Below are 15,098 nucleotides of genomic sequence, written 5' to 3'. Positions count from 1 at the left end.
CTCAGGATTACTCATATGCAAATAAAAATGAAAACTGTATTGTACCTCTCTTCTCCAGTAATTGTCACAGAAGCGGTAGACTGGCCAAGTGTCACCAGATGAGTCAGTGATATTCTGAAAATTACATGTCTTATCTCTATAGGGAGGTGAAAACAATGGCATCAGAGTGATGACATATTAGAGAGTAAGCATTTCCTACATGCTGCATAATGTCAAACATGGAATTACATTAGGATTAGAATAAATTCCCTTTCCAAGACTTGTTTTTTAGGTGTGTCTACCTATCCTCTTGCTCAATGTCAATTATAAATCATTAGTTTATTTTGTAATAGAAAGCACAGGTCTTAGTCATTTTGGATCTAGGTCTCACTGCAGCTCTTGCGATTATCACATACATTTTATAATGCTACGCTTAATATGACATATTTACAGTCAAATTGGAGTTTTGTGCTAATAAACAGTTTATAAAATACCTATTTGCCACATACTATAAGACATACAAGAGTGATATCTATATGAAAACATAGATGATGAAGTCATGTGCTATTACAAAAGTAGAAACTCAGAACCCCATGGAGGCATTTCGGCTCAAACTTATCAGCATTTTGTGGAAGCATGATCAAGCCAGGCCATACAGTACCATAAAATATGGTGAAATAATTCTATAAATTGTTACCATATCTTTTCGTTATTAGCAATATTTAATATGTGTAATATACAGGAAAGCTGCAGCATTTCAGACATTACAAGTCCTTAGTTCTATCAAAATGTGAATATAGACTTTTAAAGACTGAGCCATGTTTGACCTTCTCGTTTGTGTTTTAAACATTGCTAATATAATACAGATATTGAAATGGATTGGAGTACCCATCTCTTCATATGTATGTCTACTATAAAGGTAATGGAATTTGAAAGTAATTAAAGCCATTCATAACTCTACAGGCAACAGAAAGTTGGCCGATATTTAACTTGATCGATACAGAATGGATTGGCATGATTAGTATGAAGTGTAGATTCTGGTTGCTTAGGTAGATTTGAGATTCATTGCTAAATGGTAATTTTGGTATCAAGAAGACCGAAAAAATAAATTCCATCTTCTGATCTTAGTTGACACTTTGAAGCATGCTACTTCCATGGGAACTGTATTATCCTAGAGTAAAATTTCACTGTCTACTTAAAATATTGTTTTTTTGTGGTTCTGTGATACATACATTGGGAAAGTCTTGTTCTAAGGTAATGGGGTTGAGCAGTTAAATGGGTATTAACACTTCATACAATTACGGCATATCCATACATCACTGTGCAATGGTTTAGACAGATGTGGAAAAAATGCTGCAAAGTAAGAATTAAAAAAAAAAAAATAGAAGGTTTCTGACTGACTCCAATTTTTTTCTGCAGCAGGACAACAGCCTCAAATAGAAAGCCAATATAATGAACAACTATCTTCAGCGTAAAGAACTGGTGGTCCTGAAAGTGATGATATGGCCCCAATAGACTCTCAACATCATCGAGTCTATCTGGAATTACACGAAGAGACAAAAGGATCTGATCAAACCGACATCCATAGAAGGTTTGTGATTAGTTCTCCAAGATGTTTGAAAAAAAAAAAAACACTTTATGTTCCTTCAAAAAATGTCTGCAGGTGTAACTAGAAGAACTGATGCTGTTTTGAAGGCAAACGGTGGTCACATCAAATATTGGTTTGAATTACATTTCGCTTTTGTTCATTCGATTTACGTTTTGTCAATTGACAAAAAAACTAACACTTCTGTTTTTGAAAGTATACTTACTTTGCAGCCTCAGGCATCAGTCACATGGTGTTACGTGTGTTACTGGGATCTGTAGTTCTAGGCGTCCTAGCAGCACAGCTCCACAGGAGGTGGAGGGTTAATTGATTGAGCTGGCTGGGTGCGGTACTTCCTGCTAGCCAATCTCCTGGATCTGTGCTCACATATAAATCCAGCTCTTGGTCAGTCTGTGTCTAGAGTTCAAGGTGAGCAGTCATGAATCCTTGTCTGGTGAAGTTTGCAGTGTGATCTGGTTCATGTCCGTTTGTACGTTTAAATTCTGTCAGTTTTGTGTCAGTTTGCTGTGTGAACCCTGTCCGGTTCTGCTGGACTCCTGGTTACTGTAGGGACTAGCAGTATAACCAGGAGCCGTGAAGTGGCCTGCTAGCTTCCACATATTGTACAACATGTCAACTAATACCTGGTATTTATATTCAGCTTATCATCTGTTACTAGTGTTTGCATTGTGGCTGCTGTATGCTGTGTATTCTGGTTCTGTGTGTCCTATTGTTCAGTCTCTGTCATGTGGCATGTGTATGTATCCTGTATGGTGCGTGGCTCCTAGGATTAGCTAGGGCCCAGATCCGAAGACCGCTGGGCTGCCCTTACTGGGGCAATGTCCCCGCTTAGGCAGGGCCATGCCAACCTCCCGTGTAGCACAGGATCAGTTTGCGAGATACCTGTGTGCGTACCTAGTCCACCTTTGGTCACAATCGTGTGGGCCCCGTGCTTTGTTTGCCCACACGATCGTAACACATGGGTGGTTTTTTTTGACAAACGTAGTATGTATATACATGCGTAAAAACGCCCATGTGACTGAGCCCTCAAACTTTTGCACAGTACTGCATGTGTGTGATAGGTAGGAGACCCCAACTAATAAGCAGCGTCTGCCACATATAGGAAGAGATGAAGTACAGAGGTGGTGTATAAGTACATGGCTCTCTTCCTTGATGCATATGGGAGTGTACAGGGGTGTAGCTACAGAGAGTGCAGAGGTAGCAGTTGTGACGCAGTCAAGACAACTCAAAGGCCCCTATGCTACATAAGAAGACACCAGTATTATAAATGACACATGTAGGCCCTGTTACAGACTTTGCACTGGGCCCTGAAACTTTGAGTTACATTTATAGCCCTTAACATATCTAGGTATAATTTATTCTTAAAAACATTATGACATAACCACATTCAATTCAATTACTTCTCTCATATTTTATAAAGCAACTTGTGTGATAATCTTTCCTTCCAAGTATATTTTATTTTTCTGCCTTGTCTACTCAGACACTCTAGGAATTATGACAACCAGCTCAATGCCTGCTTACCATCATGGTTACCATTCTAAATATTTGTCTGTTGTTGATCTATGACAGGTTTCTTTGCTAACATTTTTTCTTACTCAATAGCCTTCAATAAAAAAAGAACAAAATGTCTCAAACTGACTCATCTAATATCATCTTGTATGCAATAATTGCACAATAATACCGTAATCACAATAAATGCCTAATAATGTTCAAGACTAAATATTTTTGGGCATTTTGTATGGCACTCTTTAAGCAGGGGCTATAAGCTTTGTATAGCTAATTTCATCATATACTAAATACAGTGGTTATGTTAAAAATTACCTGGCATAAATTCCTGGTGGCACCATAGAGGATAAGAACTGGAAAACAACTTGGAATTCATTGGAGAGACTGGAGTCGATGTGCTGATTATAGCCTATCAAAAATTATATGAATGCATCATAAATAAAACTTACTCATCACAAGACTGTGCATTTCCATCAGGTGGGAAAGAGATTGAAGACATTTGGATGAATCCTAAAAGCAATCTCATATCATATACTATAGATGCACATGAATGCTCAGCTCCAACTCTTCTTGTTTAAATATAAATATTGAATACAAAAGCAAAAAGGTAAAGTGTTGTGATCAGAAATAGATCTCCTGCTGCATCGTTATCCTTGGGTTAGCAGTTTGGTGCAGTTGATAACTATGATAATGTGTGTTTAATCCCCGTGTGGTGTAAAATGCTAAAGCAGCAGAAATGCAGTCATAAGCTCTCACTCATGACCTGAAGGTTACGAGTTCAATCCCTGGGGGTTTAGGTAGCCAGCTGAAGGTTGACTTAGTTTTCTGAGATTGGTAAAATGAGTACCCAGCTTGCTGGGGGGTAATAAATAAATTACTTGAAGCACTGCAGAATAAGTTGGCGGTATACAAATAACAAGATTTATTTTTATTTTTTAATCCAGTATACTGTGTTTAAATTCTAAGTATCTTCTTCTAGTCTAGTTTCTTCAATTACTGTGTCTTGTTCATTAGTTCTTTTTTGTTAGTTCCAGTCTGTATTTCCTAGACTGTGGTTTGTCTTATCATTCCTTGCTTGTTTATGTCTGTCTTGGTTCATTCTCAGTATTGCTAGTTTGATTTCTTGCCTGCACCCTAGTGCCACCTTGCTTTTAGGGATAGTGTTAAACAGGGACACCAGTAGGGCCAACTGAGGGACAGTGGGGCCTGGTGTTGAGGGACCGAGTCAGAGATTGTGTTAGGAAAAGACATAGGGATAGCTAGTGTGAATAAAAGCATTTCTCTTTTGGTTATTTCAGTTGCATTCAATTTGCTTTAGCCTTGACTTCTGGTTTCACATTATTCATCATTATCTTTAGAAGCTTGCCATCACCTTCTGCCCCTGTCATCTAATGGTCTCTGGCATTATTTGTGTTTTACTGTGTTAATACATAACAATGTACTTTGTGACATCCAGTTGTTACGCTATTCAGCACTACTGTAAGCCCTGGGGGTATCTGAGTACTGGGAGACATCATTAGTCCCCAGGAAAGGTGACTGCTAAAAGTGATTTTGAGTTTTGCTATTTAGCATCCAGGTCGCATCATTACAAAAGGTGTACAGATGTATCACAGCTTAACATTACTATTAACACGTTATGATAATTTTCTGTGCAACCATTTATTTCCACTTTTAATTACTGTTCAATGGCTTCCGTCGTGTTAAAGCACCCCTGCGGGCCTGGACAAAGATGGCTGAACAACTTCTCTGACTACCTGATGCACATTGTGCATAGTATTCATTGGTAGTCTAAGACTCTACATGCTTCTCTGGCTGGCCAGCACTTCTCATGGGGACAGCACTGGTTAATTAAAGCAGATGTAGTGTCTTGGACTCATGATGCATGGTAGTGCACAGTATGCCTCAGGTTGTCAGAGAGACTGGTGTGGCCATCTTTGCTTCTCCAGGAACAGAAGATCACTATAATATGAGAGCTCAATAGTTTTTAATGGCTTAAGAAGACATAAGACAAGAGGTATCTAACATTGCTCGAATCATCGGGACCTATGATACGGGGAGTAAAGACGTAAAAAGCATCCTGGAGCATTACTGGAGTATCTTGACTAACGACCCTGATCTTACAGATGTGATCCCACCAAGACCGGCAATCACTTTTAGACGGGGTCACAACTTACGAGACCACTTGGTGAAAAGCCATTTGGCCCCTGCACCAACGCAACCCAATTGGCTGAATAGCAATAAACCTATGGGAACTTTCAAATGCCATAACTGCGTGGCTTGCCCATTTATTCTAAAGAGTCACACATTTGTCAGCGCCAGTACTAAAAAATCCTATGTCAACAGATGCTTCATCAACTGCAGATCAAAAAACATTATCTATATGGCTTCGTGTACTTGTCCGAAGAACTATATCGGCAAGACACTACAACAATCTCGCAGGCGTATATTAGGTCATGTAGGGAACATCCGTCGAGGGGAATCGACGCCACTAGCAGACCACATTAAGACCGTCCATGGAGGAGATGAATATGCCGTGAAATTCCAAGGGATCGAAATGATCCGCACTGACATAAGAAGAGGCCACATCGACAAAAGACTCCTTCAAAAGGAGGCATCTTGGATTTTTCGCCTGGACACTTTGGCTCCTAAAGGGCTTAATGCCACCCTAAACTTTAATTGCTTTCTTTAAACAGCTATCTAAGGCGTTCAATCTCTCCTATCATTTCTGACGATGGTACTTTACTGTACTTCATCTCTCTGCCAAATAACCAACTTACTGTTGAGCGCTTGAACATGTATTGATGCTAAATCATATTATCACTTTATCTTCAGTATTTAGCCTGCATCATTTTTGCATCTATATATCTAATACATTGGCAACAAATACTAATGAAACTTCCTCCTTCTAATGATCAAGAAGAGGATTTTAGTATCTATATCATTATAGAAATGAACATATTCCTCCAGTAGTTTCTGTCTCTCCATAAACACACACGTTGAATTAGGGATGCATAAGTCTTCCACAGTAGTAAGTATCATCTATTAGGATACTTATTAAACTATCTCCACTGTGGTAACATTAACGGTTTGCACATGTTGAATATACACTCAGATAACACCCGGGTGATGCCAAAATTTGGTGTAGAGCTATTTAATTTATGCCAATATGGCAAGAACGGGGCCACAACGACCAATCTATTGCATCACTTGATACATCCCGAAGGCATGCCCCTTCATCACAATGCCCCCATAAAATTGTGCAAACGTAGTAGACTTGTAGCTCCGAAGCATTCTACAACAGTGGGCGGGATTTGATAATGTCATCCTCAAGACCGCCCCCTAACCATAGTTGATGTGGTAACCGGGGTTGGGACACGCCACCAAGTCGCGCCGTCAATATGCCCCTCTGTATTATATGAATATCCCATTATCTTATGCTCATCATGCAGTAGAAGTGGGCGGGATGTAATGACGCTACTTACAATTATCATGTAGTAACTCCCAGGCCACGTCGCTCTTCTGTTACTGGCAATCGGGAGATGACGTCGTACGCTTGCGTTCCACGCTGGAACGCGGAAGCGTCATGGTAGGGGACGGATGGGATGCCATGTGATGACGCTACAGGCGTGCGTTCCACCGTGGAACGCGGAAGTCCCAATCTCGAGACACATAGATCGGGTTTAACTAGGAATCGCTATGACCGGCGATTCACTATATTACCCGATCTATGCAAGTATAGCTCAGGCTCTTTAAGGGGATTTGTTGGCTAGCAATGCTCTGCAGCCCAGCATCATGTTACCAAACCTAATGTTAAACATGGGAATTGGTTACAACCCCTGTTCCCCGTGATTGGCTACCCAATCAAAACCACACCTAGATGGGAGGAGCTAGCGGGACATTTAAACCTGAGCAATACAGAGAGACCTCAGATGCCTAAAGCTCACCATCAGAGCCGCAGGCGCTGCTGGAGATTACTCCCAACATCTCTCTTTGCCTTACTCTACTCTATCTCTCTCGCTCTGCTGACTGGTATAGCTAGCCTAAAATTGCTTTGTGCCATTGTGGCAGTTACTATTAGTAGTTAGGCTATTCTTGGGCATTATCCCAGACTGAATTGACGAATTTACAATCTGGCAGCTGATTCATGTGAAGCTACTAGTCCTGGCAGACGACTCACTGGTCTAGATTGACCTCTCAGAGACCTTGGGGGCTATCTAAGATAGATTCTACTCTGATAGTACCTGCATAGGTTGTGCGCACATCCCTCTAACCGGCTGGGCTAATAGGTATTTAACCTGGTGGCTGTTCATTTAGTAGCCACCAGCCCTAGCATACGGTTCATGGTTTTATGCCAAATACCAAAGTACAACCTGGTTATTCCGCACGGTATGCAGGTAGCACTTATACGGATCGTGTGCATTATCCTCACACGATGCACATAGTGCACATTTAAGATACTTCACTCCAGAGTGACACACCCCCCATGTCTACCTTCAGCTTCTAATTGTGAGCTAACTTAGATCCAGGTGTTTTGATCTATAGATGGGTAGAGTACGCTGGTGAACCCGAATATTGTTAGGGTCAAGCAACATATTATAATAAGGCAACTGGGAGTATCTTCTTTGATGAAATATTGACAGACACATCTAAGTTACTCTTCTGTTATACCTCTTTTGTTAGTGAACTCCTCTCTGCTCACTCAAGGGCATATTTTTCGCCCAGCTCCTGATGAACTATCGGTCATTCCGATACAGAAACGCGTCGAGCAAAAGCAGAAGTTCTCCATACGAGCAAAAACAAATTTTTTAAAAAAAGCTCTTATTGTTGAGCAAAAGCAGAAGTTCTATATACGAGCAATAAAATAAAAGCTCTCATCCTTCGAGCAACAACTATATTTATGTAATAACAAAAATTTCTGGTACACGAGCTATACCAATAAAACTCTCATTTTATTGTTTGTTTTGGAGAGTTTTCATGAGAGAAATGGTGAAAAAAAGTACAAGAAACGCACCATTCAATAAAGTGTAATACATCATAAGATATTGATCTAAACTTCTTACACATAATAGTCTTTTAAATAAAGACTCTTGGTGCTTCTCTGGGAAATAATATACGGGAGTTGTTGATATCCTCTCTCCTTCCCCTATATTTCCCGGGACCCCACTGGCGTGGATCTGTCTGTCTTGTGTTATATGGTTTTTGTTTTGTTTTGTTAGTAGGCCCTGACCCTTTTTATGTATTAATTCCAAATAAAAGTGAAATTTTAAATTCTATGTCTGTGATGGCCTTAGCTTTGGACTAATATAGATATTACATACCACTGTGACTTCTTAAGAAGACATAACAATCAAGTTGAACTTTACTTTTCTTCTTCATCCCTGTAGATAGCTGTTCCCCGAACTGTTGCTCTACAGTGTAGTGCATGTGGGACCAAGAGTAAGAAAATAGTTCTTCTATCTTTATATACAGTTTAATTATTTCTTCTCTGTAACCTTGAGCACTTTGTGCAGATTTTGAAGTGTTTTTTGATGAGGATCTGCAGCAGATTTTACCTTTTGGGTATGTTGACATGGCAGAATCACTGCAGAATTTTGCACAACAAATTCCACCTCCAAAAGCTGCGTCAAAATGAGCTGAATTCTGGCATGGTTTTTGGCAGGGATTCGCATGTGGAATTTGCCTTGTCAATGGTCGAAATCCACATGCTGATTTTCAACGTGGAAACGAGTTTTTCCACGTTAAGAAGTGACATGTTGGAATTGTGCATGCAAATTATGCCCATTGAAAGAGCAAAATGCGTCTGAAGATCTGAGCTAAAAAACAAAGTAGAATGCCATGGATTTGGACGCGTTTTTTGAGACAAAAATCTCAGCGGAAAATTTTGCAGTCTGAGGGTATGTTCACTGGTGACGAATTTTGACATTTTTTTATACAGATTCGCGGCAGATTTCACTGGTTCAACTGAAGCTATGAATTCTGCTACAGATGTGCACCAAAATTCGCATGACTAGTACAGCTTTTAACACATCTGCACCAATTCCAACCTTATGAATGACAGGTTGGAAATTCACTTTTGTTTGGAGATTGGACCAAATGACCTATGTTTTCAGTTTTTGCATAGAGGCTAATTGTTATGTTAAGTGAAGAAGTGTAGTCTGCTTAACTAGCTTGGTGATGGATCCTGTTAATGCAACTCTTGTGGACCTCTGACAACTTATATGGATAATGACACTGAAGCTACAGCTATCTCCTTCCCTCAGTTCATAGAAGTGAATGAAGTTGTGATCACACATGTGCACAGCTGCTCCATTCACATGTGAGATTCAGAGGGCGCTATTCTCGTGAATACTGTGGGCCACAGTCGTTAAAGAAATCTGAAAGTCGGGCAGATTAAGTTATGTTTTCTTAAAGAAATTAGACAACAACAGGTTCTGCGTTCAATAAAGGAATGATCCAAGTGATCCTCCCATGCATGTTTATATCCAAAACTCATTTAGAGTTAGGATGCATCAAAAACAAAGTGATAAACTAAAAAGTTGAAAACACTTGGCATAAATGTGAGATTCTCATGTATACTTTTTAAGGAACCACAAACTTGGCATATTATAACACCATTTGTTCAATGTCATCTATTGTTAACTTTACCAGTGATAAGCAGACCTACGATTACTTCCCTCATCCTTAGGAAATGATAACCCATAAATACAAATTCTTCATATTTCCTGGAATTTCCTAATTACAACCTCAAACCTCAGTCACGCAGAGCTTGACTCCCTTAGAAGAAAGGTCCCCATGAGCTTAAGTCTTAATGTCTAAAATACATTAATATTCTGAAAGGCCACCAAATTACTCTATCACAGTGATCAAACCTCCACCAACCAAACATTTATTACCTATTCTGGGGATAAGTGATAAATGTCTTCAATGGGAAAACCTCTGTAACTCGAGTTTATATGGCTGCTTAAATTGGACCATAAGTCTACATTGGGAAATACCTGTTTTTTTTCAGAGTGAAAATGTGAAAGACTTACCCTGGTAAGGAAGAACTGGTTTTTGAAGGAACACAGGTAGCCATTCATACAATACAATATTCTGTGTGAAGAATACAAGTTACTATCAAAATTACAGTACTTGTAAAACATGAAATTACATAATCAAACATTATTAATTGAGCTAATACTTAAAGATAGATGGGACGACATATACACTTAGGCCTCATGTCCACAGACAAAAGAAGAATTAAAATCCGCAGCGGATTTTAACTCTTCTCCTGCCCGCGGATCCGCACCCCATAGGGATGCATTGACCACCCGTGGGTAGATAAATACCCGCGGATGGTCAATAAAAGTGATTTTGAAGAAAAGGGAGCATGAAAAAATCTGGACCATGCTCCATTTTCGAGCGGGTCTCCCGCAGGGACGGCTCCCGCAGGCTTCTATTGAAGCCTACGGAAGCCGCCCGGCTCCGCGGGAGACCAAAATCGGAATTTAATCACCTGCTCCGGATCTTCCCTTCGCCGCGGCTTCATCTTCTCTCCGTCGCGGCCGGATCTTTTTTCTTCGGGCCGGCGCATGCGCGGGGCACACAACCGACATGCCCTGCGTATCCACCGGGCCGAAGAAAGAAGATCCGGCCGCGATGGACAGAAGATGAAGCCGCGGCGAAGGGAAGATCTGGAGCGGGCAAGAGGTGAGTTAATTCTGATTTTACTGCCTCATGTCCGCGGGGCAGAAGGGACCCGCTACGGATTCTCTATGGAGAATCCGTAGCGGGCCTGATTTTCCCCGTGGACATGAGGCCTTATACTATAGAAAAGTTCATGCAAAATGTAGTTAATTTTTAATTTTAGGATATAAAGTATTACATTTACATTTTGCCAAAAATATTCTCTCTAGGCTTCATACATACAGCAGAGAGCTATATGCAACCCATGTGCCACCATATGGTGCTTCATTTGGTGTTGTCTATGGGGTCATTAAAGAAATGTTTTTAGGGCAGAATAATGCAGTGGTCCACTTCTATGTCTGCTGTATTATAGCTCCATATCATTCACTGCATGGAACCTTACAACAGATCATCATGAAAAGATAATCTGCACAGAAATATCCATTGTAGTGTTATTTTTACCTGGTAGGTAGCAATCACCCATTTCCTAGCATGATGAAACAAGTCTTCATCTGACCACTGCGGATGGTTTTTAGCAAAAGTATCAGCTAAATAGTTATGGTATCTGAACCAAACAATGCTTTCGGCTTGAAGGAATGGGCTTTCATTGGCCCTCTTATAACCAAATCCTATAAAGGAATATAAAGAGTTCAAAAGGAAATCTTCAATGGAAAAATGATAATCCACACTACTTCACCTAGACAACAGATTTTCATATATAATATGCCAATACATTCAGTAGATATACTGGGTCACCCCCTTAAAAATGTACTACAGTCACTTAGAAAGGACAATATGTCACCAAACATTTGCATGTAGTAGGTATAAAATGGAGGGGAGATTTAGATTTCACTATAATCACTTTGTAAAGTGTTCTTTCACAAAGCAGTAAAGATTAGAATGTGCAATATATAATAAGCATATAACATGGATCTATAGCTTTTTGTTTGCAATAAAATATTATTGTTTGCTCCAAATTGGCCAACCTCACTTATAACAGTTGTTTTTAATTGGGTTTGGTGAGGTTTTGGCAATTCAGACAAGCCATTCTTGACATCCAAAATACAAGAAAGCCCAGCAAAAATGCCAATAGAGCCATTAAATTCTAATGTAAACAGTATATGCCTCTTACACTGGCTGGCAGCTACTCCTAAAAATTGGTGATGAGCAAACTTTTTTAAAGTTTGGCTCAGTCAGTTTGCGAATTTCAGCAAAAAGTTCAGCTTGGTTAAATTAGTTTGAAATCTTCACTAATATCCCTAAAACTGGTGTATAACACTGAGGGAGCAGCAGGGATATTTTAGTGCATTCAGCTGAGACAAACCACCTAAGGTTCCAGTTCACACCAAACCGAACTTTTAGTAAAGTTCAAGCTGAAATGGGATTCTATTGTTTTGGTTCACTGAACACCACTAGGAATCAATTTTGTGCGTAGATATCAATATTATATGCAGTTTACTTTAGTCTCACCTTGCTTCTAATACATAGACACATCCCATGATGAAATAGCATTGTGTTTATATTTCAAAAATGCTTCAAAACACAAGTAAAACATTAGTGTAAAAACAGTCATAAATTTATTGACTTTACCATAAATTCCAATGTCTTCTTTCCCCCTTTTGAAAGGGTAGATAGGTTTCCACATAGGAATCCTATCACTGGCCTCTTCAGGAAACATTGGGTCTTCGCCAGATGCTAATTTACCACCAGAAAAGCTTCTCAAAGCATCACACCAAGAATGAGAATGGCCATATATAGAACTTCCATCAAGCCAAGCTGTTACAGAATTAACCTAAGAAAAGCAAAATTAATATAAACCAAAGAAAATATGGACTGATGCAGCGCAGTGCATCTCTAGGCCCCCTAGAAAGATTACTCTTCATGTAAACTGAAAGTATGATAACAGATGTATCTTTCCTTTACTTATCTCTAAACCTAACATATCCTGAGATCTACAGTATGGTTTGAGATGCTGTACTTTTTTAAGTTAAAAATGGTTTAACTTGTTGCAATTCAGTAAAACGTAAGGGTGCACCCATCCGTTTCTCATGAATGACAATAAACATCTTCCATAATATTAAAGGGGTCATACAGTCTTATATAAATTAAAGGGGTTGTCCCGCGGCAGCAAGTGGGTCTATACACTTCTGTATGGCCATATTAATGCACTTTGTAATGTACATTGTGCATTAATTATGAGCCATACAGAAGTTATAAAAAGTTTTATACTTACCTGCTCCGTTGCTAGCGTCCTCGTTCCCATGGAGCCGACTAATTTTCGGCCTCCGATGGCCAAATTAGCCGCGCTTGCACAGTCCGGGTCTTCTGCAGTCTTCTATGGGGCCGCTCGTGCAGAATGCCGGCTCCGTGTAGCTCCGCCCCGTCACGTGCCGATTCCAGCCAATCAGGAGGCTGGAATCGGCAATGGACCGCACAGAAGCCCTGCGGTCCACGGAGACAGAGGATCCCGGCGGCCATCTTCAGCAGGTGAGTATGAAGACGCCGGACCGCCGGGATTCAGGTAAGCGCTGTGCGGGTTGTTTTTTTAACCCCTGCATCGGGGTTGTCTCGCGCCGAACGGGGGGGGGGGGGGGGTTAAAAAAAAAAAACCCTGTTTCGGACAACCCCTTTAAGCTTAATTATTGTTTAATGAAAGAATGTATGCAGCATATATAGAAACATTCTGATTTATTTTAACAATACTGATACAATGTAGCAAAAGGACAGAAAGGAAAGTTGTGCTACTGATGTACATAACTCACAGAGGATCGCCAATGCTGAACACACTTGTAGCATACTCTCATCTTATCATTTCACTATAATTTTAGAATAAATTGTTAGTCTACTAAGAAACTGGATTTTATTTACCATTAAGAAAAACGTCTTCATAAACCATGTCGATCTTACCTGGTAGCGTGGATTATTCGGACTGTTCCCACTTCGTTTACACCATTTACTTCGTCGGAATGGGATAAAAACATTGCCACTGCTGTGTGGATCGAAAATATCATCTCCAGCTGGTATTTCTATATTTAAATACTCAATTGGACATCCTAGACTCTCAATTCCATATATTTCCGATATGACATGATATCCTGTAAAGCATGCAAATACCAATAATGGATAACAGAATCGTAGATGTATTAGAACTAGAAAGCATCAAAGGCTTGAGCAAAATGACCCAGTAAATCACAGATTAATCCTACTCATCACTAAAACATCATTAAACCATATACTAATCCAAGGACAAACATAAAATCGAGCTGGTATGCAATAAAAAGGTAGATCAAAAGTTTTAGAAATGAATGCCATTTTATTTATTGCTATAAATAGTGTTAGCAGAAGTAGTAATAGTGGTAGTGGTATTAATGGTAGCAGCGCAGTAGTGGTGCCAACAGTAGTAGTAGTGGTAGTGGTATTAGTGGTAGCAGCGTAGTAGTGGTGCCAACAGTAGTAGTAGTGGTATTAGTGATAGCAGCGTAGTAGTGGTGCCAACAGTAGTAGTAGTGGTAGTGGTATTAGTGGTAGCAGCGTAGTAGTGGTGCCAACAGTAGTAGTAGTGGTATTAGTGATAGCAGCGTAGTAGTGGTGCCAACAGTAGTAGTAGTGGTAGTGGTATTAGTGGTAGCAGCGTAGTAGTGGTGCCAACAGTAGTAGTAGTGGTATTAGTGATAGCAGCGTAGTAGTGGTGCCAACAGTAGTAGTAGTGGTAGTGGTATTAGTGGTAGCAGCGTAGTAGTGGTGCCAACAGTAGTAGTAGTGGTATTAGTGATAGCAGCGTAGTAGTGGTGCCAACAGTAGTAGTAGTGGTAGTGGTATTAGTGGTAGCAGCGTAGTAGTGGTGCCAACAGTAGTAATAGTGGTAGTGGTATTAATGGTAGCAGCGTAGTAGTGGTGCCAACAGTAGTAATAGTGGTAGTGGTATTAGTGGTAGGAGCGTAGTAGTGGTGCCAACAATAGTAATAGTGGTAGTAGTAGCAGCGTAGTAGTGGTGCCAACAGTAGTAGTGGTATTAGTGATAGCAGCATAGTAGTGGTAGTAATGGAAGCAACACTAGTAGTACCAGCAGTAGTGGTAGTCGTAGTAGTGGTGGTAGCATTAGTAATAGTATGAGCAGTAGTTGTAGTGGTAGTAGTGTTGGTATTTTCTTGGTAAAGTAAACATTTTTGATATGTAACCTTAAATGCAGTTTTTGGAGTAAAGCAGAATATATGTATTAAAACAATAAAATACAGTGTATTATTCACTGCCCCACATAACTCTACCAAGGCTCCATTCTGACCAGAACATACAATTTTTATACATTCAGAAGAAATGTTTTATGGTCACAGGAAGATACTTG

At 40.0% G+C, this 15,098-nt stretch overlaps 1 protein-coding gene across 1 annotated transcript in view; it reads right to left on the bottom strand.

Moving 5' to 3' along the window:
• Positions 1 to 15,098, bottom strand: part of LOC136612257 (dual oxidase 1-like) — a 128,010-nt gene that overhangs the window by 71,279 nt on the left and 41,633 nt on the right. The window contains exons 5-10 of the mRNA XM_066592474.1: positions 13,664 to 13,851; positions 12,347 to 12,548; positions 11,219 to 11,385; positions 10,123 to 10,183; positions 3,407 to 3,500; positions 46 to 136 (exon numbers count right to left, since the gene is read on the bottom strand). Of these exons, the coding sequence (XP_066448571.1) occupies positions 46 to 136; positions 3,407 to 3,500; positions 10,123 to 10,183; positions 11,219 to 11,385; positions 12,347 to 12,548; positions 13,664 to 13,851 (803 nt within the window). The remainder of the gene's footprint in view (positions 1 to 45; positions 137 to 3,406; positions 3,501 to 10,122; positions 10,184 to 11,218; positions 11,386 to 12,346; positions 12,549 to 13,663; positions 13,852 to 15,098) is intronic.

This window comes from Eleutherodactylus coqui, chromosome 2 (assembly GCF_035609145.1).
Source record: "Eleutherodactylus coqui strain aEleCoq1 chromosome 2, aEleCoq1.hap1, whole genome shotgun sequence".
NCBI lineage: Eukaryota > Metazoa > Chordata > Amphibia > Anura > Eleutherodactylidae > Eleutherodactylus > Eleutherodactylus coqui.
Note: the sequence above shows the minus strand (reverse complement) of the source record. Positions and strands in the feature narration are given on the sequence as shown.